This window comes from Mobula hypostoma, chromosome 6 (assembly GCF_963921235.1).
Source record: "Mobula hypostoma chromosome 6, sMobHyp1.1, whole genome shotgun sequence".
Taxonomy (NCBI): Eukaryota; Metazoa; Chordata; class Chondrichthyes; order Myliobatiformes; family Myliobatidae; genus Mobula; species Mobula hypostoma.
Window position 1 is genome coordinate 94,875,642 of NC_086102.1, and position 23,054 is coordinate 94,898,695.

The window sequence follows — 23,054 nt, forward strand, 5'->3', positions numbered from 1 at the left end:
CCTGTGGACTGTCAGTTTTCTGCCACATCCCAAAGACGTGTAGGTAGGTAGTTTGATTGACCACTGCAAAATGTGTGGTTGAGTGGTAAAATCTTAGGGGAATTGATGGGGGAATGTGGGGGAGAATAAAATGGGATTAGTGAAAACATGGATGGTTGACAGTAGAAAAGGCAGAAAGCCTTTTCTATGCTTTGTTTCACTAGGATGTGAGGGATGAAAGACAGGTGGAAATCTGGAGCAGTTAGGGTTAGAAGCTGGTTGTAGTTTAATGGTAAAACAAAGGTAAATATTGAACGTCAGTTGCTCATTGTCTCTTTTTGCCAGACTTGGCTAAGGGGCCCACTCATTTTTTCCTGCCCTTGACTTTCCAGCTACTGCCATTATAATACTCGTTGTGTGTGGTGTTTCCAGCTACTGCCATTGTAATAAACGTTTCTGTGTGTGACGTTTTACAGATGGAGATGGAACGAGCTTTATTGGAAGCTGAACAAGATTCAGAGATGTCACATGTTCAATATGAAAAGGAAGTGCTTGAACAACTACACAAAAAGATGACTGACCTGGCGGAAGCTAGTCTTACACCTAAAATGGCACAGGTGGGAATGGTTGTAAAGAAATGTTCTGTGAAGTAGTTGCTTTTGTTTTCTTCTATAGGTGGACATTTTCTGATAAAAGTACCACTTAGGATATAGCTGAATGTGTCGTGGCCTTCTGTGGCGTTACCCATTAACTCAATGAGTTAAAAGCATTTCTATCGATATTTTAAAAATTAAATACTGAAAGATCCGGGTGCAGTGGAGGAAATTCCCTTAAAGGAATGATTTTGGGGAAACTGGGATGTAGTGTGCAGTTAGTTGTAGTTGGAGTAGGAAGGCTGGCAGTGAAGATTCTGTCTGGGGAGATGGAGATGTGAGCATTTGGATCGTGAGCTTTCACCCAAATGGGTGACACTGGAGCAGAAGGCAGAGCCACTGTTTCACTGTGCCAAAGACCTAGGCTCAATCCTGATGTCAAATGCCATTGGTGTGGAGTTTGCACGTTCTTTGCTTTCCTCTGGGTGCTCCCGTTTCCTGTCACGTGCAGGTAATCAGCCGAGTGGTAGAACCTGGGGGGAGTTGGTGGGAATGGGGAAAGCAAAATGAGGTGAATTTAAATGGGTGATTGATGGCCAGCACAGACTCGTCAGGCCAAAGGGTCTGATTCTGCATTGTGTACCTCTGAGTTCTATCTGTGACCTTGTGTCAGTGCTGGGCAATTGATAAATTAATTTGTGGAAGTGATAGAATGGTGGAGGACAATGCTACAAGGATTAAATGTGCTTTAAAGGGGAGGCAGGTGGCAGTTGGTTATGTGATATGTGGAAATCAAAGTCTCATTATGCGTCCTGCGAAAACCGGAAGTGTTTTTGAATGTTCTGTGACATGCCAAACCTTCTTAACGTTCTAAGAAAGTAAGGCATTGGTGTGCCTTCCTTGTGATTGTGGGTATATCTTTGGTGCAGGCCAAGTGCTGGAATAAAACTGGATCGAGAACTGAGCACAGAACAAAATGCTAGATAATATTTCTGTTTGGGTACTGAGGCTCCATTCGGGTGCTCTTTAAATACTCAATTCTTGCTGCCCAGAACATGATTGCCAATTAGCAGTACGGTCCTAAATCCATAAAGGGCTGTGCCAGCTGTGCATCCTCCGGAGAGTTAGATCGTCTAAAGCCCTGAAGCTGGCACCACTGGATACATATCGTAACCACTCAACCACGAGCTGCTCTAAAATTCCATCTTACAGGGATTCTAGAAATTCCCCTGCCTGGAATCCAGCACCAGCCTGATTTTCCCAAACTACCTTCATTTTGAAGTCCCCTATGACTGTTGCAACGTTGCCCTTTTCACATGCATTTTCTATCTCATGTTGAAATTTGTAGACCACATCCCTACTACTGTTTGGGGGTCTCTGCAAACCTCCCATCAGGGTCTTTTTACCCCTTGTAGTTCCTTAACTCTATACGCAATGATTCAACGCCTCTTGACCCTATGTCACCTCTTTCTTTTTTTTTGTAATTTATTTTTTTATTGAATTTCATCATCCAACAAACATTACCAGAAGATGTATTTCAGATGTTATACATACATACCATATAATCATACGATCATACGATTTGATTTCACTTTTTACCAACAGAACACTCCCCCCTTCCTGTCTGTCCTTTTGATACATTGTATATCCTTGGACATTAACCTCCCAGTTACAATCTTTCAACCAGGATTCAGTGATGCCTACAGCAAGTTCGCCTGCTTTAGTCCATATTCAAAAATAACACCTTCGGTCCTGTACTGTATTCACTCTTCCCGATTTTGTCCACCTTCTATGTTGCACCTCAGGATACTAGTCACACCTTGCTCAACCTTTTGATTTCTAACTTTGTCTCTGGTTCCCATCCTCCCTCCAGCTCTAGTTTAAACCCCACCATGTAGCAATAACGAAGCTTCCCACTAGGATTTTAGTCCCCCTCCAGTTCAGGTGCAAACCATCCCTTTGGTACAGGTCCCACCTTTCCTGCAAGAGAACCCAGAGATCCAAAAATGTGAAGCCCTCCCTCCTACACAAGGTCCAGAGTGGTTGCTGGCCAAAGCTCTTCTTCGCTGTACAGACCTGCTGCTGCCTTTTCTACTTGGGTAGAGGACCGGATTGTGTCTGAGCATTACATTGTTGCAAGTTGCTGCCTGCAAGTTGACTGTTGTAACAACTGGAGTGGCTCAGATGTATTTATAGTCTTTGAAAACTTTGAGGCCAGATAATGATGATAGAAGACTTTTAACTATCCCTTCCCAATCATCTGGGAAGTGTTACTCAATGTACATACATGCCTGTTTGCCCGGATGTGTGCTTTAGTGAGCCTGTTGCGTGTGTGGGCACTAGCCTGTGTGTGAGCCTGTTGCGTGTGTGGGCACAAGCCTGTGTGTGTGTGGCCAAATACTAGTGTTCCCTTGAAGAGATCTTGAACTCTTTCCATCCACAATATTTATATAACTGACAAGCAAAGGTATTTGGAATTCAAAAACTAACTATAATGTAGTATTGCTGGTTAATTCACATTTTGATTAATCTTCAATCAATAATGATTTCAGAATTGGCAGCCCCATTGATTTGAGACCAGAGAGAAAGGGATCAAGATTTCTAGAGGTGTAGGTGTACCTGTTATAATGAGTGCACTGCACACAGAATGTAGTTTTCGCTGATGACCAGGATAGAATTGTAAATGGCTTGGGTGACAATGTACGAGTTAGAAAGTTGTGAACAGTGTGGAGGGTTGTTGAAGGACACACCAGGAAATAGATCAGACAGAGATATGGGCAGGGAAATGGCAAATGGAGTGTAACCTGGGCAAGTGTGGTGTATTTTGGGAAAATATGCAGTTAACAACAGGATCCTTAATGGAACTGATGTGCAGAATGTTCCTGGGTCCAAGTCTACACTGAAAGATTTAAGGTACAGTTATTATCAAAGTTTACAACCGTGAGCGTCGTCTTTCCCACAGAGTGCCAGGAAACAAAGAAACCAGGGCATTCATTCAAAGAAAAACATCAACCCCCCCCCCGCCCCATGCACCAAAAAATAACCAAATCACGCACACGATCGAAAAACACAGAATATAAAACACAAAATCAAGCATCCAGGCATATTCAGTTCAGCTTAGTGTTTGCTGTTTGAAGGCCAAATTAATTCAAAATCGCCCAAAATAATAACAAAAACAAGGAGCGACCAGAAATCGGAAACACATCAGAACGTGAACTAGAGTCCAATCCTCAAACCGCGTCAGTTAAATCTTGCCCAAGACCCAGACTCCAAGGAGAGAGAGAGTGCGTCACACAGAGACACCTTCCTCTGGGAGCAGCAAGTGAGAGGCCAGTACACACCGCTGAGCAGCCGCTCGCCTCCACTCTTGCCTCGATGATTTTGATCTTCCTTGGCGCTTTAATAGGTGAGAAGTGGGGTTGGTCATGGGCTTGCTTTTCTGGTCACCCCATTGCAAGGAAGTTGCAGAGACTTTGGAGAGGCTGGGGAAGAGCTTTACCAGGATGAGAGGACATGAGCTTCAAGGGAAACTTGGACAAACTTGTCTGGTTTCTGTGGAATATCGGAGGCCTGAGAGAAGTTTATGAAACCAGGAAAGGCTTTGATAAGGTATACTTATCAAATAATGTTCCCAGGATAGAATTGTCAAGTTCCAGAGGACATGGGGGAAAGTTTACTCATAGTCATAGTTATACTTTATTGATCCAGGGGGAAATTGGTTTTCGTTACAATTGCACCATAAATAATAAATAGTAATAGAACCATAAATAGTTAAATAGTAATATGTAAATTATGCCAGTAAATTATGAAATAAGTCCAGGACCAGCCTATTGGCTCAGGGTGTCTGACCCTCCAAGGGAGGAGTTGTAAAGTTTGATGGCCACAGGTAGGAGTGACTTCCTATGACGCTCAGTGCTGCATCTCAGAGGAATGAGTCTCTGGCTGAATGTACTCCTGTGTCCACCCAGTACATTATGTAGTGGATGGGAGACATTGACCAAGATGGCGTGCAACTTAGACAGCATCCTCTTTTCAGACACCACCGTGAGAGAGTCCAGTTCCATCCCCACAACATCACTGGCCTTACGAATGAGTTTGTTGATTCTGTTGGTGTCCGCTACCCTCTGCCTGCTGCCCCAGCACACAACAGCAAACATGATAGCACTGGCCACCACAGACTCGTAGAACATCCTCAGCATCGTCCGGCAGGTGTTAAAGGACCTCAGTCTTTAAACGTGTCTGTGTACAGAGACTGCCAAGTGTCTTGAATGAGCTCCTTGGTGTAGTGATGGAAGCAGATAGATTAGTGGCATTTTAGGGGCTGTTGGGTATTCACATGGATGTGCAGGGAATGGACTGATGCGATCATGTACAGGCAGAAAAGATTTAGTTCAATTTGGCCCAGACATCGTGTGCTGAAGGTTCTGCTCTTGTGCTGTACTGGTCTGGCAAGATGGTGTCGCGCTCAGATGTAGCAGCCACTCCAGGTCCAAACAAAGGTGTATTTGTTCATCTTGTTTTACTATCGCAAGTCACTGCTGGATAGAAAGAACAAGAACTGCAGAGCTGTCCCATCAGTAAATTGCTCAAAAACAGTGGAGTTGGACTTGTTGTGTACCATTGTTGTGTTGTCACCTGGACTTGTGTACCGATGGACAGTGTGCAGTGTGGATGATCGTCTTGGATGTTTTTATTGTGATTGCAAGACCCCATTCTTGGGTTGGGCGTTGGCCCCTTCCGCAGTGTTGCCCTTCAGTGCTTGCTTGGTGCTGCCCTCTGATGTTCACTCAGTGGAAGAACAAGCTGGACCAGGACAACTTACCATCAGTTCTACCGTCATGCCACTCGGGGAGTGGGCTATATTATTTTTATTCTTGGTGACCGTACGTTTTTCTGAAATTGAAACCATGTGCACTGCTTGAGTTATGTGTTTTGCACTTTGGCCCCAGAGGAACACCGTTTCTCTTGGCTTTATTCATGTATGGTGGATTGATGATTGAAGTTGAACTTGAATTACTATGTTAATTCTAGTGGGTGGGATGTATGGAGACATATTGATCCCAAAGGAAATTATAGTTTCACAGTAGCATTACAAGTGCACAGATATACAAATACTAGAAGAGAAGTACGAAAGAATAAAAATAAGTTACCTTAGAAATGCAAATGAAAAGATTTACAAGTCAAAGATTACAAGTTCACTCCCCTGGCTATAGGTTGACTCATTATAGAGCCTAATGGCTGAGGGTAAGAATGACCTCATATAGCGCTGTTTGCAGCAGCGCAGTTGTCTTAGTCTATTACTGAAAGTACTGCTCTGTTCACTCAGGTGACATGCAGAGGGTGAGAAACATTGTCCAGAATTGCCAGGATTTTCTGTGGGGTCCTTTGTTCTACCACAGCCTCCATAACCTTTGACACCTTTACTAATCAAAACCTATGAACCTGTGCTGTAAATATACCCAATAAGTTGGCCTGTACAGCCATCTATGGCAATGGATTCCACAGATTCACGGCCCTCTGGCTAAAGAAGTTACTTCTCATCTCCGTTCCGAAGGAGCTTCCTTCTACTCTGAGGCTGCACCCTCTGGTTCTAGACTCTGCCACAGTAGGAAACATCCTTTCCATCCATGTCCACTCTATCTGGGCCTTTCAGTGCTTGATAGATTTCAATGAGATCCCTCTTCCTCCTTCATACGTTAAGCCTTTCATTCCTAGGATCATTCTCATGAACCTCCAGTAGACTCTCTCCAATACTAGCACATCCTTTCTTAGATAAGGGGTCCAAAACAGCTCACAGTACTCCAAGTGCATTTTGACCAGTGCTTTGTAAAGCCTTAATGTTACATCCTTCCTTTTATATTCTAGTCCTCTCGAAATGAGTGCCTACATTGCATTTGTCTTCCATACTACCGACTCAACCTGAAAATTAACCATTAGGGAATCCTGCACAAGAACTCCCAATTCCCTTTGCACTTCTGATTTCTGAATTTTCTCCCCATTTAGAAAATAGCCTCTGCCTTTATTCCACGATTGTATGCTTCCCTGCACCATATCCCATCTGCCCATTTTCCTAATCTGTCTAAGTTCTCCTCCAGATTCTCTTTCTCAGCACTACCTGCCCCTCCACCAATCTTCATATCATCCACAAATCTGGCCATAAAGCTATCAATTCTGTCACTTAAATTATTGACATATAGCATGAAAAGTATTGGTCCTGACACCAACCATTGATCAACACTGTTGGTCACCAGCAGCCAACCAAGAAAGCCCCTCTTTACTCCCATTCTTTGCCTCCTGCCAGACAGGCAGTCTTCTACTCACGTTAGTGTCTTTCATATAATACCATGGCCTCTTATTCAGCTGCCTCATGTCTGGTTCCTTATCAAAGACCTTTTGAAAATCCAAGTACACAACATCCACTGACTCTCCTTTGTCTATCCCGCCTGTTATTTCCTCAAAGGATTTCAAAAGATTTGTCAGGCATCACTTCCCTTAAGGAAAACACGCTGACTTCAACCTATTTTATCATGTGCTTCCAAGTACTCTGAAATCTCGTCCTAAATAATGCACTCCAACATCTGCCCAATCACTGGCCTGTAATTTCATGTCTTTTGCTTCCCTCCCTTCTTAATGAATGGAGTGACATTTGCAATGTCCCAGTCCTCAGAAACCATTCCAGATTTTAGGGATTCTTAAAAGATCATTATCAATGCCACCACAATTTCTACAGCCACCTCTTTCAGAACCCTGAGGTGTAATCCATCTGGTCCAGGTGACTTATTTACCTTCAAATCCTCAGCTTCCCAAGAAAGTTCTCCTTAGTAATAGCAACTACGATCACTTCTGCCCCCTGACACTTGGGAATTTCCGGCACACTGCTATTGTCTTCCGCAGTGGCGAATGATGCAAAATACTTATTCAGTTCATCCGGCATTTCTTTGGCAGCCATTGCTTCCACTCTAGCGTCATTTTCCAGCTGTCTGATATCCACTTTCTCCTCTCTTTCACTCTTTACATATCTGAAAATATCTTGGCATCTTCTTTTATATTATTGGCTAGCTCACTTTCATATTTCATCTTTTCTCCCATTATTAGTTTTTTAGTTATCTTTTGTTGGTTTTTAAAAGCTTCCCAATCCCCTAGTGTCCCACCAAATTTTACTATATTGTATGCCCTCTCTTTTATTTTTATGCTGTCTTTGACTTCCCTTGTCAGCCACAGTTGATTCATCCTCCTTTTAGAATACTTCTTTTTGTACGTATCTATCTGGCATCTTCTGATTTCCCCCCAGAATCACCGACCATCACTGCATTTCAATCTTCCAGTCAGCTGTGGCAAACTCCTCTCTCACGGCTCTGTAGTTTCCTTTACTCCCAGAATCACCAACCATCACTGCATGTCAATCTCCCAGTCAGCTGTGGCCAGCTCCTCTCTCGTGCCTCTGTAGTTTCACTGTAACGACACATTTGATTTTAGCTTTTCCTTCTCAAATTGCAGGATTAATTCTATCATATTATGCTCATTCTTCCTAAGGGTTCCTTTTCCTTAATCTCCCTAATCAAATCTGGTTCAGTACACAGCATCCAATCCTGAATTACATTTTTCCCCAGCCCAACCACAAGCTGCTTTAAAAAGCCATCTCGTAGGCATTCTACAAATTCCCTCTCTTGGGATCCAGCACCAACCTGATTTTCCCAGTCTGCCTGCATATTGAAATTCCTCCATGACTATGGTAACATTGCCCCTTTTTACATGCCTCTTCGGTCCACCGTTGCAGTTTATTCCCCACATCCTGGCCACTCTTCAGAGGCCTGTATCTAACTTCCATCAGGGTCTTTTTACTCTTGCAGTTTCTTAACTCTATCCACAAGAATTCTGCATCTTCCGATCCAATGTCACTTCTTTCTAAGGAGTTTATTTCATTTTTACCAACAGAGCCCCCCACCCACCCCCTCTGTCCTTTCTATACAATGAGTATTCTTAGATCTTAAGCTCCCAACAATGATCTTCTTTCAGTCACGACTCAGTGATGCCCACAACATCATACATGCCAATCTCTAAATGCACTACAAGATCATCTGTCTTATTCCATATACTGCGTGTATTCAAATATAACACCTTCAGACCTGTATTCAAAGGTCAAATTTAATGTCAAAGAAATGTATACAATATACATCCTGAGATGCTTTTTCTTTGCAAACATCCACGAAAACAGAGAAGTGCCCCAAAGAATGAACGACAATTAAACATCAGAACCCTAAAGTCCCCCCCCCGCTCCCCCCCTCGCGTGGAAGCGGCAGCGAGCAACGATCCCCCTCCCCCCACCAGCAAAAATAAATGCATGTCAGTACCATCACTGAACCCAAGCGTATGCTAAGCAATAGCAAAGACACAGACCAAAGTTACCCTAAAGGCTTCGCATTTCATCTGACATTTGACAAACCACAGGTTCTCTCTCTCCCAGGCAAGGGAGCAGGAGGTGTCCCCCATTTTCACAGCAAGTGAGAGACATAATAACAACCCGTTGGTTTACGATGTTAAAAGTCCATTTTGTTGCTTTTTTCGAGCTCTGTGTTTGAAGATCGCAAAGACCTCGGGTCTTCGGGCCCATGACGAAAGATTTTCCGGCCTCCCCGACGACACACGAGTCTCCTGCCGTGACACCGACCCTCGATCCGCCCGTCTCCAGAGCCCTGAGATCTTAGGCTTCAGAACACGATTGAGATTCTCAGGCCAAACACTTGGCACGTCGAATAGCGGCCAGTCGTGGAACCCCGAGAACGGGTCCCATTCCCTCAATGAACTGAAGCCTGTGTGTAACTCCAGGTCAGGGTCTTAAAAAGAACCCTGAAAAAGGGAAAAAATAAAGATATTAAAGATAGAAATAGAGCTGTTTCCAAAGATGCAAACAAAGGAGTCGCCGTTAGGTGCCATTATCCCTCCTGAGCTCCACCCCCTTATGTATAATGTATAATGGGTAGTGTGAGCCTCGGTGGGAGGAAGAGTGTGTAATGGGAGGTGTGAGCCTCAATGGGAGGAAGACTGTGTAATGGGAGGTGTGAGCTTCGGTAGGAGGAAGAGTGTGTAATGGAAGGTGTGAGCCTCGGTAGGAAGAGTGTGTAATGGGGGTCTCAGTACTGCTCGGGTGCTGGCCTACTGGGACTGCTGAGATCACGTTGCCAAGAGGTGCGAGCCAGCTTTGGAAAAATTCATTGCTGTATTTCTCTTCTCTCCTCTCCTTCCCTCTCGCCTCCCATGTGCCCTCAGGTTACTTCCTCCACCCTGTAACCTGGATGAACTTAAATACTGCCCCTAACTACAACCCCAAAAGAAATGGATTTAAAGCACAGAATAGCTGAACATTATTATTAAGTAAGAATATCATAAGTAGTTATCTTCCATTCATTTTCGACAGCACTCCATTTGGCATTGGACGCTTGTTTCAGTCTCCTTGTGAATCTGAGATGAAATTAATGAGGTAAATCATTTGACCCTGAGCAATGTTTCCGAGTATAACATGTCAGGTCTCTCACAGCTGCCCCTACTGCCACTCTCACTGGAATTCTAAAAACATTCCCTAGCCGGACGTTGCAGTTCAGAGTTCCACATCCGTGGGAACAGCTGAAAAAATAAATGTGGAGGTTGAAAATAAACACGAGCTTTCATGTAGCTGGCTTGGAGTAAAAATCTACAAAAGGTTGGGCTGAAACCCACCTTCATCATATGAGAATTTCCTTCAGATCCAAATCCTCCAGCGTTGAAATTTGTAAAATTGCAGGCTCTATCCTTCCCAGTATTTGGCGGCACATTTCCAGCAAATCTTGTGTTTGCCAGGTATCTAAAATTCCTTGGTCCTGTCAGTCACTTGGGAGATGTCAACATTTGGTTTGCCGCTTCAGAGACAGTAAGGGATTCTGTGTTCACAGACTGAGTACCACAGCCTCGCTGGAAACAAGCCTGGTGTTTATCCCTACACCAGTCCTCATGGGTGCAATCACAATGAAGGCACAGCAGCTCCTCTGCTTTCTAAGAAGCTCCAAGAGATTTGGCATGTCACTAACACTCTAACAAACTTCTGAAGATGCACTGCTGAAAGTATTCTGACTGGTTTCATCATGGCCGGGTTTGACAATTCCAATGCACAGAAACACAAGAGGCTGCAGAGGTTGGTCTGTCATGGGCACAAGCTTCCCCACTGTAGCCCCCGGCCACCCTCAGGGTCGCTCGGCTCGCTGTCGTCTAGGGAAACAGCCTCGGCCCCGCCAAACTGGGTAATTAGTTTGTGTGGATGCTGTGTGATGTACCCCACCCCGCCCAAATAACAGACAATACACCAGATACGATTAAATGATTTACAGTTTATATATATTACTGGAACTATATAATTAATAGAGAATAAAATATAAAAGGAAAATAAAAGGCGCCACACTTATCAAAGTTCAATCTATTCATGCACATACAATTGGAGCTCAGGACCCTTCTTCTTCACCCTGCGACCCCTCGGACCACCTCGACCGGCCGCCTGGGACCAACAATGGTGGTCGTCCAGACGCTCCACATGAGTCCTCTCTTCTCTGTCTCCTCTCTTTGCCGAGTGCCCTCCTCGGGGTCCGACCCTGTTAGCAGACTCACAGCACCTGGTCCATCCTCTGTCTCTCTCTCCCGCCTCCTCGCCAAAAACCCCCATTCCCAGTCATATGAGACAGCATTATCACCCGAAAAAAACAATACATGACCACCCATTGGCTGATAGCACCCTGCTGTCTGTATTAACCCAAGCATATGTCCAGCTAGAGACTTTCTCAGGGTTTAACGTAACAAAGAAGCATTCTCAAGTATAACATAACAAAGAAGCCATTGTAAATTTAACATACACAAAAAAAAACCCTGTACACCACCATCACAGGAAGCCCTGCCATCTACCAGCAAGGATCCCCACTGGGTCATGCTCCCCGTCTTGCTGCTACCGTCACGCAGGAGCCTTTGAAGTTTGAACTGCTCCACACCTCCAGGTTCAAGGGTTGCTGCTATCCAACAAACATCAGCTTCATGAACCAATCTGTATGACCCTCCCCTACTTCAGCAATGGAACACTGCAGACCACCTCTTGAACAGCTATGAGCTTGTTTCAAACTCTTCCTACTTGTTAAGTTAATGTCTTGTTCTTGCATCATCTTTTATTCTTTCATCTTTCACTGCCTAATATAATTTTATCAAATAGTATTATGTTCTACAGATTATATTCTGTGTTTTGTCCAAACCTATATGCCTGTGGTGCAGCTGGAAGCAAGCTTTTCATTGCACTGTGACCTCTCTGTGCTTGATTTTGTTCTGAGTTGTGAGACGGCCTGCGTGTACTGTATGTGGTTGGGAGTCAGCTCCTCCTGCACTCCCGTGTGATGCATGAAGGCTGGCATGGAGGTGAATCAGCTCCTCCTGCACTCCCGCGTGATGTGTGAACGCTGGCTTGGCAGGGGAAACGATGGAGTGGTGCTGACGCCTGACGAGCTTGTGTACCCACAGGACGGCGAACAGATGGATGCTGATGTGAAACGATACGACGACCTGGAACTCCAGCAGCTGGAGCAGGAGAGTAGACTTGAGGAGGAGAAAGAAATCCTCTCCAACCAGCTGCTGAGTGAGGTGTCTGAGTACCAGAAGAGCATTGTCACCAGGGAGGTGAGTGCTATGGTGGCCAGAGAGAGTCTTTCCACAGAGATGGAGTGGAAAGGAGGGGCGGGATAGAATAAAATCATGTGAATAATCCCCTTGTTGATCTGAAGTGCAATGCGACTCTTGTAATTGTGCCTGTCCCAAGGTTTATTCATAATTCGTCCACAAAGTTTGTAAAGTAGATAGTGTGGTAAAGAAGGCACATGGCATTGTTACCTTCGTAGGTTGAGGCATTGAATATAAGAGTCAGGAAGCTGTATTGAACCTTGGCTAGGTCGCACTTGGAGTTTCAGGTGTGGTTCCGGTCATCCCATTTTAGAAAGGAAGTGGAGGCTTTGGAAAAGAAGTAGAGAGGTTTTCTAGGGTGCTGCCTGGATTGAAGGGTATGAGCCACAAAGACAGATTGGGCAAACTTTCTCTGGAGCGTTGGAGGCTGAGGGCAGACCTGAAAGAAGTTTATAAAATTATGAAGCCTACATAGGGTAGATATTCAGAATCTTGTCCCAAAGTAGAAATGTAAAATGCTAGAGAGAATGTATTTAAGGTGAGAAGTGGGTAAGTTTAAAGGGGATGTACAGGGTAAGTTTTTTTTAATGCAGAGAATGGTGGGTGCCTCAGAAGGGCTGCCAGGATGGTGGTATAATAGCACTCAGAGCAAATATGAAAGTAGTGTGCAAGATCAGAGAAACATGTGAAACGCAGGGAATGAAGGGATATCGATCATCGGTAGGCAGAAGAGATCTTGTTCAGGCATCGTGAGCCAATGAGCCTGTTTCTATGCTGGACTGTTCTAAGAACATAGAATAGTACAGAACAGTACAGGCCACAATGTTGTGCCGACCCTTAAACCCCACCTCCCACATAACCTCCCACCTTAAATTCCTCCATATACCTGTCTAGTAGTCTCTTAAATTTCACAAGTGTATCTGCCTCCACCACTGACTCAGGCAGTGCATTCCATGCACCAACCACTCTCTGAGTAAAGAACCTTCCTCTAATATCCCCCTTGAACTTCCCACCCCTTACCTTAAAGCCATGTCCTCTTGTATCAAGCAGTGATGCCCTGGGGAAGAGGCGCTGGCTGTCCACTCTATCTATTCCTCTTAATATCTTATATACCTCTATTATGTCTCCTTTCATCCTCCTCCTCTCCAAAGAGTAAAGCCCTAGCTCCCTTAATCTCTGATCATAATGCATACTTTCTAAACCAGGCAGCATCCTGGTAAATCTCCTCTGTACCCTTTCCAATGCTTCCACATTCTTCCTATAGTGAGGTGACCAGAACTGGACACAGTACTCCAAGTGTGGCCTAACCAGAGTTTTATAGAGCTGCATCATTATCTCGCGACTCTTAAACTCTATCCCTCGACTTATGAAAGCTAACACCCCATAAGCTTTCTTAACTACCCTATCCTCCTGTGAGGCAACTTTCAGGGATCTGTGGACATGTACCCCGAGATCCCTCTGCTCCTCCACACTACCAAGTAGCCTGCATTTACTTTGTACTCTGCCTTGGAGTTTGTCCTTCCAAAGTGTACCACCTCACACTTCTGCGGGTTGAACTCCATCTGCCACTTCTCAGCCCACTTCTGCATCCTATCAATGTCTCTCTGCAATCTTCGACATTCCTCTACACTATCTACAACACCACCAACCTTTGTGTCATCTGCAAACTTGCCAACCCACCCTTCTACCCCCTCATCCAGGTCATTAATAAAAATCAAGAAAAGTAGAGGTCCCAGAACCGATCCTTGTGGGACACCACTAGTCACAACCCTCCAATCCGAATGTACTCCCTCAACCACGACCCTCTGCTTTCTGCAGGCAAGCCAATTCTGAATCCACCTGGCCAAACTTGAAGTTTGTCCAACTACTCCCTGTAGCACACACCTCTAATCCAGGCAGCATCCTGGTAAACCACATCCTTCCTGAGATGGGGTGACTAGAACTGAATGCAGTTGTAAAGTTGTAAAGCAGCCTTCTCATTATGAATTGAAGGTAGTGTGCCGGAGTGGGAGATCATAACTGTGTTGTGACTTGGGGGCAGGCAAAAATGGAGGAGTGTGTGAAATGAGCACAGGAAGTTCCCTGCTGGAAGACCCCACACCAACTTCTCCTCTCCAAAGTGGTGCCAAGCCAAGCTTAGTCTGGCCTGCCTACTTTTGTCCAAGTCTGTTCTACATGTCTGATACAGGTGATTTCACTGTGGGTAAAGGTGGGTGGGTTCCATCATAAATGTTGATTGGGAGTGCAAACTAAAAGCAGTCAACAGAAAGTGTGCACAGATCCAAGACGTTAGTATGTTTTTGCTTGGCTTGTGAGTCATGTGACAACCTTTCACCAGGGCCAGTATAAATACACATTTTTCCCCAAGTTTGTGCCCTACATTTCAGTGAGTCCTGTTTGAAGTGCTTTTGGTTTGGATTTTCCTGAGCTAAGGCACAGTGGCCATTCTGACAAAATTCCTGTCTCTGTGTCACATGGCTGCCACTTCTGTGATGGTACAGAGCGAACTACCCGTGAAGGTGATGGGTTTGAATCCTCTCTCCGAGGAGCTAGCTCTGAGCTAAAACCTTAGCCAATGCTTCAACAAGAACATAACTGTCACTCTGACCCAACGATGATCAAACAGTGCAGTGCTTTACCAGCTGTACGACTGGGGTTTGGGGTTCGATTCCCGAAGCTGCCTGTGAGGGGTTTGTGTGTTCTCCCTGTGACTGTGTGGGTTTTCCCCTCCATTCCAAAGACATACAGGTTAAGACAGTGAATTGTTAGCACTGGAAACATGTCAATACTTTGGGCTGACCAGCACTGTTGTTGCTGGTTCGATGCAAATGACACACTTATTGTCTGTTTCGATGTAATATGACAAATCAAGCTAACCTTTCAACTTTATCCAGTATGAACTTCAGGTCAGACACTGATAGGTCATCACTGGATGTACTTTACCATAAGGGAAAATAATCAGGTATTTTTTCAGTTTAACATTTCTCTCCCTTACTTGTTAATTGTAAACTGAGTTAGTAATAATTGAATTTTACAATTTCAGATAAACTCTGTCCCTTTACTCTCTCCTCCTGATATGCTCAGTTCCTCCTGCACCCACCTCAGACCCAATGGCCATTTTGCTTTTAAGAATGTGTCTACCTGCACTTTCTATGTAACTGCAACATAATTTGCTGCACTCTGTTTCTATTTTTGCTACCTCCATGTACTGATGTTTGGAATAATCTCTCTGGATGGAATGCCAGCAAAAGCTTTGCACTATATCTCGGTTCATGCTCCACCCATTCCATCTGGCCACCATCCAACGCATTCCTCACATTGAACCTTCTCCTTCACTTGGTTGCACGCACCACATTGCTCTCTCTCAGATCCCAACAACTGCAGCTATTTGTCGCCTCCCAGCCTCTGTCGCTATTCTCAATCTCCCCTCCTGCATCTGCCTATCACCCCCTCAACTGGATCCACCCACTGCCTGCCACTTCTTGCTGCACCCGTCCCCTTCACTTTACCGACTACCTCCCCTCCATCTTTCAGACGAGACGAAGAGTTAGCCCATAGTGTTGACTGCCCAGGTGCTGCCTGAGCAAATGAGTTCCTCCGGTAGATTCGAGTATGAATTGTACAGTTTGATGGTTGTCATGTTTTCCAGAAAAGGATTGTGTCGTTAAGGAGTCAGGCCCATCAGATTGTGCAGCAAGCCCAGCTGGAGCACCAGCACTTCACACAGGAGAAGAACAGCCTGCTGGTAATGCTGCAGAGAGTAAGTGTAGAAAGGACTGGTGTTAAATGGAATGCCAATGTGGGGTGATGGCTCGAGCTCTGTTTTAACCATCTGGGTGACCAAGGACAAGTATTGGCATCAAAGGTTCCTCAGTAACTGCAGAGTGTGATGGAAAATCCATGGGAATGTGGAGGGAACTCTGAGTCATTTGGCAGGATTACACAGAACATACAACAAATAATCAGGTTCAGTCCAACTTGTCCAAACCACTACTTTTGATTCAGTCGCACTTCTCCTTTCTTTTCTCATCTAAATCCATCAATAGAACCCTTCATTCCTTTCTCCCTGAACCACTTGTCCAGCCATTCATTACATATATCCGTGCATTTTTTCCCAATCACTCCCTGTAGTAGGGGATTTCAAATTCTTTCTTTTAAAGTCCCTATCAGGGTTTTTGGTGTTGAGGGGAACACTCTCTCCATTCACTTTATCAAACCCATTCATCGTTTAAAATGCCTCTATTAAATCACCCTTTCCTGTGCACCTGAATTTGATATAGTCTTTGTCACTCGTATCTGAACAGTTGCCTGTGACAATGTAGATTGTGAGGTCAAGAAATCATATTTAATGTTGATTCAAGACTCTATTAGGCTCAAGAACGGAAGCCGCCCTTCCATTTTCAAGCTTTTATGTCTTCTGCCCAGTGGAAGACAGGGAGAAGAGAGAATTCCAGTGGAGGAAGAGGTCCTTCACAGTTTCATTGAGGCTGAGATTCAGTGGGATAAAATGGCCCCTTTCAGAATCCTGAGGAAATAAGAGAACCGGAAGCGGGAAAGCTGAAGAGGGACAATGTGGTGGTCAAGGAGGAGCACTGAAGGAGCAGGACCGGAGCATCTGCAGATTTCCTCGTGTTTGAGGACCTAAAGGAAATAGGGTTGGCAGCTGGGGGAGTTTTTTGGACTCTTCCCAAACAAGGGTGAAGAGTTGAACACTCACTTTTGTTCTCAAAAGAAAGAGAGATGAGGATTACAGTGATCACAGCGTGATCGAGGAACGGTCGCAGCAGGAGGAGGAGCAGGAGGCTCGGGAGAGCGAGTGCTGAGTGCTGGGAAGCAGCTGAGGTGGGTGTGCTTTAAAAAGGAACCTGGAGGGCAACTGAAGGGTTAAGCGGAGTGTTGATTAGAGGGAGTGAGTACTTGAGATAATTGGCAGGGACAAATAAAAGGAGGGGTAACTGAAGAGGAGCGGCCAGTGTGTGAGTGGCTCAGGGTAGGAGTGGAGCTTTGAGGCTTTGGCTCGAGAGACTTCAGCAAGGAGAGGCTGAGGACCAGCTTGCTCCCAGTGAGGTAAGGCCGGGTAAGTTCCTTTAATTAATTAAATTAACTTAGCAGTAGTTAATGGAGGCAGCAGTTAGGGCAGTCGGGTGCTCCGTATGCAGTATGTGGGAAGTCAGGGACAGCACAATTGTTCCTGATGACTACACCTGTAAAAGGTGCATCCAGCTGCAGCTCCTAAACCGAGTTAGGGAACTGGAGCTGGAGCTGGATGAACAGATCATTCGTAAGGCAGAGGCAGAAATAGACAGGAGTTTCAGGGAGATAGTCACCCCTAAGAGTCAAGAGACAGCTAACTGGGTGACTGTCAGGAGAGGGAAGGGGAACAGAAAGAAAGAGCAGAGCACCCCTGTGGCCGTTCCCATCAACAATAAGTATACCATTTTGGATACTGTTGATGGGGACGACCTACCAGGGACAAGTTGTAGTGGTTGTGTCTCTGGCACCAAGACTGGACCCTCAACTCAGAAGGGAAGGAGGGAAAAGAGGAGAGCAGGAGTGATAGGGGATTCGATAGTTAGGGGGACAGATAAGAGGTTCTGTAGGAGAGATCGAGAATCCCGAATGATCTGTTGCCTCCCTGGTGCCAGGGTTCACGCTATCTCGGATCAGGTTCTTAGTATTCTCAGGAGGGAGGGTGAGCAGCCAGATGTCGTGGTCCATGTAGGGACCAATGACGTGGGTAGGAAGGAGGAGGAGGTCCTGCAAAGAGTTTAGGGAGTTGGGTGCAAAGTTGAAGGACAGGACCTCTAGGGTTGCAATCTCAGGATTGCTACCCGTGCCACGTGCCAGTGAGGCTAGAAATAGGAAGATAATGCAGCTAAATACGTGGCTAAGGAGATGGTGCAGGAGGGAGGGCTTCATGTTTCAGCACAACTGGGCTTTGTTCTAGAGAAGGTGGGACCTGTTCCGACAGGACGGTTTGCACCTGAACCAGAGGGGGACTAACATCCTTGCGGGTAGATTTGCTAGTGCTGCTCAGGGCAGGGGGTTTAAACTAGATTTGCAGGGGGAGGGGAACCAGAGTGTTAGGGCAGATAGTGAGGTGGAGGAGAATAAAGATCATGTGAGAACTGCAAGTATAGACAGTAATCAAAGGTTTGTACATGATAGAAATGTTCTCAGGTGCATCTATTTCAATGCAAGGAGTATTGTAGGTAAGGCAGATAAGCTTAGGGCATGGATTGGCACATGGATTACAACATTGTTGCTATTAGTGAGACTTGGTTGCAGGAGGGGCAGGACTGGCACCTTAATGTTCTGGGGTTCCGTTGTTTCAGACATGAGAGGGGAAGGAATGAAAGGGGGAAGAGTGGCATTACTGGTCAGGGAGAATATCACAGCTGTGTGTATACAGGACAGCCCAGAGGGCTCGTCTACAGAGGTCATATGGGTGGAGCTGAGGAACGGGAAAGATGTGATCACAGTATAGGGTTGTATTATAGACCGCCCAATAGTCAGAGAGAGTATTGGAGGAACAAATCTGTAGAGAGATAGCAGACCGATGTAAGAAACAGAAAGTTGTAATAGTAGGGGATTTTAACTTTCCACATATTGACTCGGACTCCCACACTGAAAGGGTTAGATGGCGTGCAGTTTGTCAAATGTGTTCAGGAAAGTTTTCTAAATCAATATATAGAGGTACCAATGAGAGAGGATGCAATACTTGATCTCCTGTTAGGGAAACAGACAGGTCAGGTGACTGAAGTATGTGTAGGCGAACATTTTGGGTCCAGTGACCATAATGTCATTAGTTTCAAGTTAATTATGGATAAGGATAGGTCTGGTCCTCGAGTTGAGGTTCTAAATTGGAGAAGGGCCAATTTTGAGGAAATGAGAAAGGATCTAGGAAGAGTGGATTGGGATAAGTTGTTTTCTGGCAAGGATGTGTTCAGTATGTGGAGGGCATTCAAACGCGAAATTTTGAGAGTGCAGAGTTTGCATGTTCCTGCCAGGTTTAAAGGCAAAGTTAACAGGCATAGGGAACCTTGGTTTTCAAGGGACATTGGCGATCTGGTTAAGAAAAAGAGAGAGGTGTATAGCAGGTATAGGCAACAAGGAACAAATGAGGTACTTGAAGAGTATAGAAAATGTAAGAAAATACTAAAGAAGAAAATCAGGAAGGCAAAAAGAAGACATGAGGTTGCTTTGGCAGATAATGTGAAGGTAAACCCAAGGGGTTTCTACAAGTATATTAAGAGTAAAAGGATAGTCATCATTATCATCATCAGGTGCCATGAGCTTTGACTGCCATGGCCCACACACTCCTGTTTCGTGTCAAGTGGATCAATTCATTGGTATTCATTTCCAGTTCTCTGGCTGCTGTCTCCATCATCATTTGTCTTTGTCTTCCTCTTGCTTTCTTCCCTTCAATCTTTCCCATAATTACCGTGCATTCTAACTCCTCTTTCCTAATCACATGTCCAATGAAGTTACGTTGCCTTTTCATGATCTCATACATTATTTCTCTTTTTGTGTTTGCTCTGTTCCTGACATCCTCGTTAGATATTCGTTTCATCCATGATATTCTTTGCATCCTCCTCAAAAACCACATTTCTGCTGCTACAATTAGTTTCCTCATGTTACTAGATATTGTCCAACATTTTGAGCCATATAACGTAACTGGATAAACATAACATTTCAGTACTCCGAGGCGGGTTGTCATGCCTAGTTTAGTGTTGGTCAGTATACTCTTCATTCTCGTAAAGGTGTCTTTTGCCATCCCTATTCTTCTTTTGATGTCCATGTCGCACCTGCCATCTGATGTCACCCAGCTTCCTAAGTAGCAAAAGTTCTTTACTTGTTTTATGTCTTCCCCATTTATTCTCAGCCTGCAGATAGAATTCTCCTTCTTTTTGGATATCACCATACATTCTGTCTTTTTGCAATTGATAAATTGACCCATTTTTGCACTTTTTACTTTCTTCAACAATTATATCAATTAAGTTTTGTAGTTCTTCCTCCGTACTTGCAATTAACACAGTGTCATCTGCATATCTGAAATTATTGATGTTTTCACCACCAACTTTGATTCCCAATGTGTCTCTTATTTTTTGTAATATTGTTTCACTGTACACATTAAATAAATCGGGGAGAAAACACACCCTTGTCTAACGCCTCTCTTGATTTTTGTAAACTAACTCACTTCTCCATCTATTCTTACAGCGGCAGTTTGTTCCCAGTACAGATTTCTGATTAGGCGGAGGTCTTTCGAATCTAGATCTAGAGTTTTCTGTAATATTTCAAATAACTTATTGTGCTTCACTTTGTCAAATGCTTTTTGTAGTCGATAAAACAAACAAAAAAATCTTTTTGCACTTGAATAGCTCGTTCTGATAGTATCCTTAACATCAATATTGTGTTTCTTGTACCTTTGTCTTTCACAAAACCACATTATTCTTTGCCTATTTCAGCCTGTATCTTACTTTTAACTCTTATCATCAAAATTCTTAGAAGTATCTTGGTGATAGGACTCATTAAGCTTATGGTCCTATGTAATTCACATTCTATTGCTCCAGGTTTCTTAGGAAGAGTGATAAATACTGATTTTTTCATCTCTTCTGGTATTATTCCAGTCTCATAAATGTCATTGATTAAATCTGTAAGTTTTTCAATTCCATAATCTTCAAGGGCAATAATTTGTTCCATTACTAATTCATTAGGACCTGCTGCCTTTCCTTTCTCCATCTTATTTATTGCATTACGAACTTCAGATTTTAAAATACTTGGACCTTCAATGTTTTCCTTAATTTCTGGTTTTTCGCCTCGATCACCTTCAGACAATTCCTGAATATACTCAGTCCATCTGTTCATAATCTCATCTTTTTCCATGATAATGGTACCGTCCTTTGCTTTCAAACATCCACCTGAAGAACAGAGGAGCTTTTTACCAGTGATATTCTTGATTTGTTGATGTAACCTTTTTGGATCAGTAATAGGGATTCTTTCTATTTGCTCACATTCCTGGTTTAACCATTCTTCTTTGGCTTTTTGACATAAGCTTTTAACTTTTTTATCTAAGGACTTATATTCTACAGGATTTGCTTTCTTCTGTCTCCTTTCCTCCATTAGATTTTTGATTTCATCTGTCATCTATTTATTCTTTGTGCTTGTTTCTTTTTTAGGAATCACTGACTTTGCTGACTCTACCAAGGCATCCTTTAGAGATTAAAATTTCATTTCTACATGATTGCTATCATCTTCAACAGATTCTATTTCTGGACTTTGAAATCTATTCCTTACTTCAATTGTAAATTTTTGTCTTAAGTTTTCTTTAATTAATTGCAAGTAGTCAAGGGATTGTTCAGTTATTTGCTTCTTTAGTTTTTTAAGTTTTACTTTTACATGACATACTATTGGGTTATGGTCACTGTTACAGTCTGCACCTGGATATGTTTTGCATTGAGTCACTGAGTTTCTAAATCTTTGGTTTATAGTAATAAAGTCAATTTGATTTTTAGTATTATCACCTGGACTTTTCCAGGTCCACAAGCGTCTTGGATGATTTTTAAAGTAGGTATTCATAAGGACCTGATTATTAATTTTGCACCATTCTACCCATTTGTCACCGCTTTCATTTCTTTCCCCTCGTCCAAATTTTCCTATGGTATTTCCATCAGCACCTTGTCCTACTTTAGCATTTAGATCTCCCATGACAATAACAATATCTTGAGATTTGCATCCATTCTTTGCTTGTTCAAGCTCGTCATAGAATTTATCTATATCTTCATTTGTTCCATCTGTTGGTGGTGCATATACCTGTATAATTGATAAATCAAATGGTTGTCCTCTGAGTCTAACAAGGAGCATTCTTTCTGATATTGCCCAATGTCCTAAAACACTTTTTGCCATGTTTTCATCCATAAGAATTCCTACTCCATTAGTATGGGATGTCCCACAAGAATAAATCAGTGTTTTATTTCTATTCTGACATGTTCCAGCACCTATCCAACGAACTTCGCTAATTCCCATGATGTTAATCTTTAGTCTTTCCATTTTATTTATCGCATTGTCCAATCTTCCTGCTTGATATAGGGTTCTTAAATTCCAAATGGCAATAATTTTCTTTTGTGTTACTTTAATTTTATGAGCAGTAGCTTTACGACGGTCGGGGATCCCCTGCTGACCAGAATCAACCCTACCGAGTGAAGCATCTTCAGAATTGTCTTGAAGATCCTCTTGACTCTGTTGTTGTGTGATACATTTTGTGAGTTTGACCATGGTTTTCTTAACAAATAGCAACAGTGATTTGCTATTGCCTACCGTTGGGCGAACTAAAGAAATCACCATTTCTCTTCCCAAATGTACATCCACCTATACTCTAGCCGTTGATATTTGAGGTCCTAGCTCATCCGCCTTCTCCGTCATAAGTTCAGTTACTGAACCTGCCAGATCTGCCGTTGGCCTTCGCTCGTATCCTGAGCAGGAACCCTGGCAGGTGCTACCGTTCCGGGTCAGAGCAGCCCTGGGAGCAATGAATGACTAAGGGGTAACTCCACTTTCCCCAAAGCTCTGAAAATCTCCAATCAGAGCCTCACCACCAGTTGCAGTTTAGAGTCATGCCCAGGATAAAAGGATAGTAAGGAACAAAATTGGTCCCCTAGAAGATCAGAGTGGTCGTCTATGTGTGGAGCCCCATGAGATGAGGGAGATCTTAAACAATTTTTTTGCATCAGTATTTACTCAGGAAACTGGCTTAGTGTGTATAGAATGAAGGGAAACAAGCAGTGGTGTCATGGAACATATAGA

The 23,054-nt window shown here is 43.8% G+C and overlaps 1 protein-coding gene across 7 annotated transcripts in view; it reads left to right on the top strand.

Annotated features, from left to right (window-relative positions):
- Positions 1 to 23,054, top strand: part of LOC134348215 (pleckstrin homology-like domain family B member 2) — a 308,822-nt gene that overhangs the window by 151,750 nt on the left and 134,018 nt on the right. For all 7 annotated transcript variants that reach the window (XM_063051250.1, XM_063051252.1, XM_063051253.1 and 4 more), the window contains 3 exons: positions 456 to 596; positions 12,096 to 12,251; positions 15,901 to 16,011. In XM_063051250.1, coding sequence (XP_062907320.1) covers positions 456 to 596; positions 12,096 to 12,251; positions 15,901 to 16,011 — 408 coding nt within the window. The remainder of the gene's footprint in view (positions 1 to 455; positions 597 to 12,095; positions 12,252 to 15,900; positions 16,012 to 23,054) is intronic.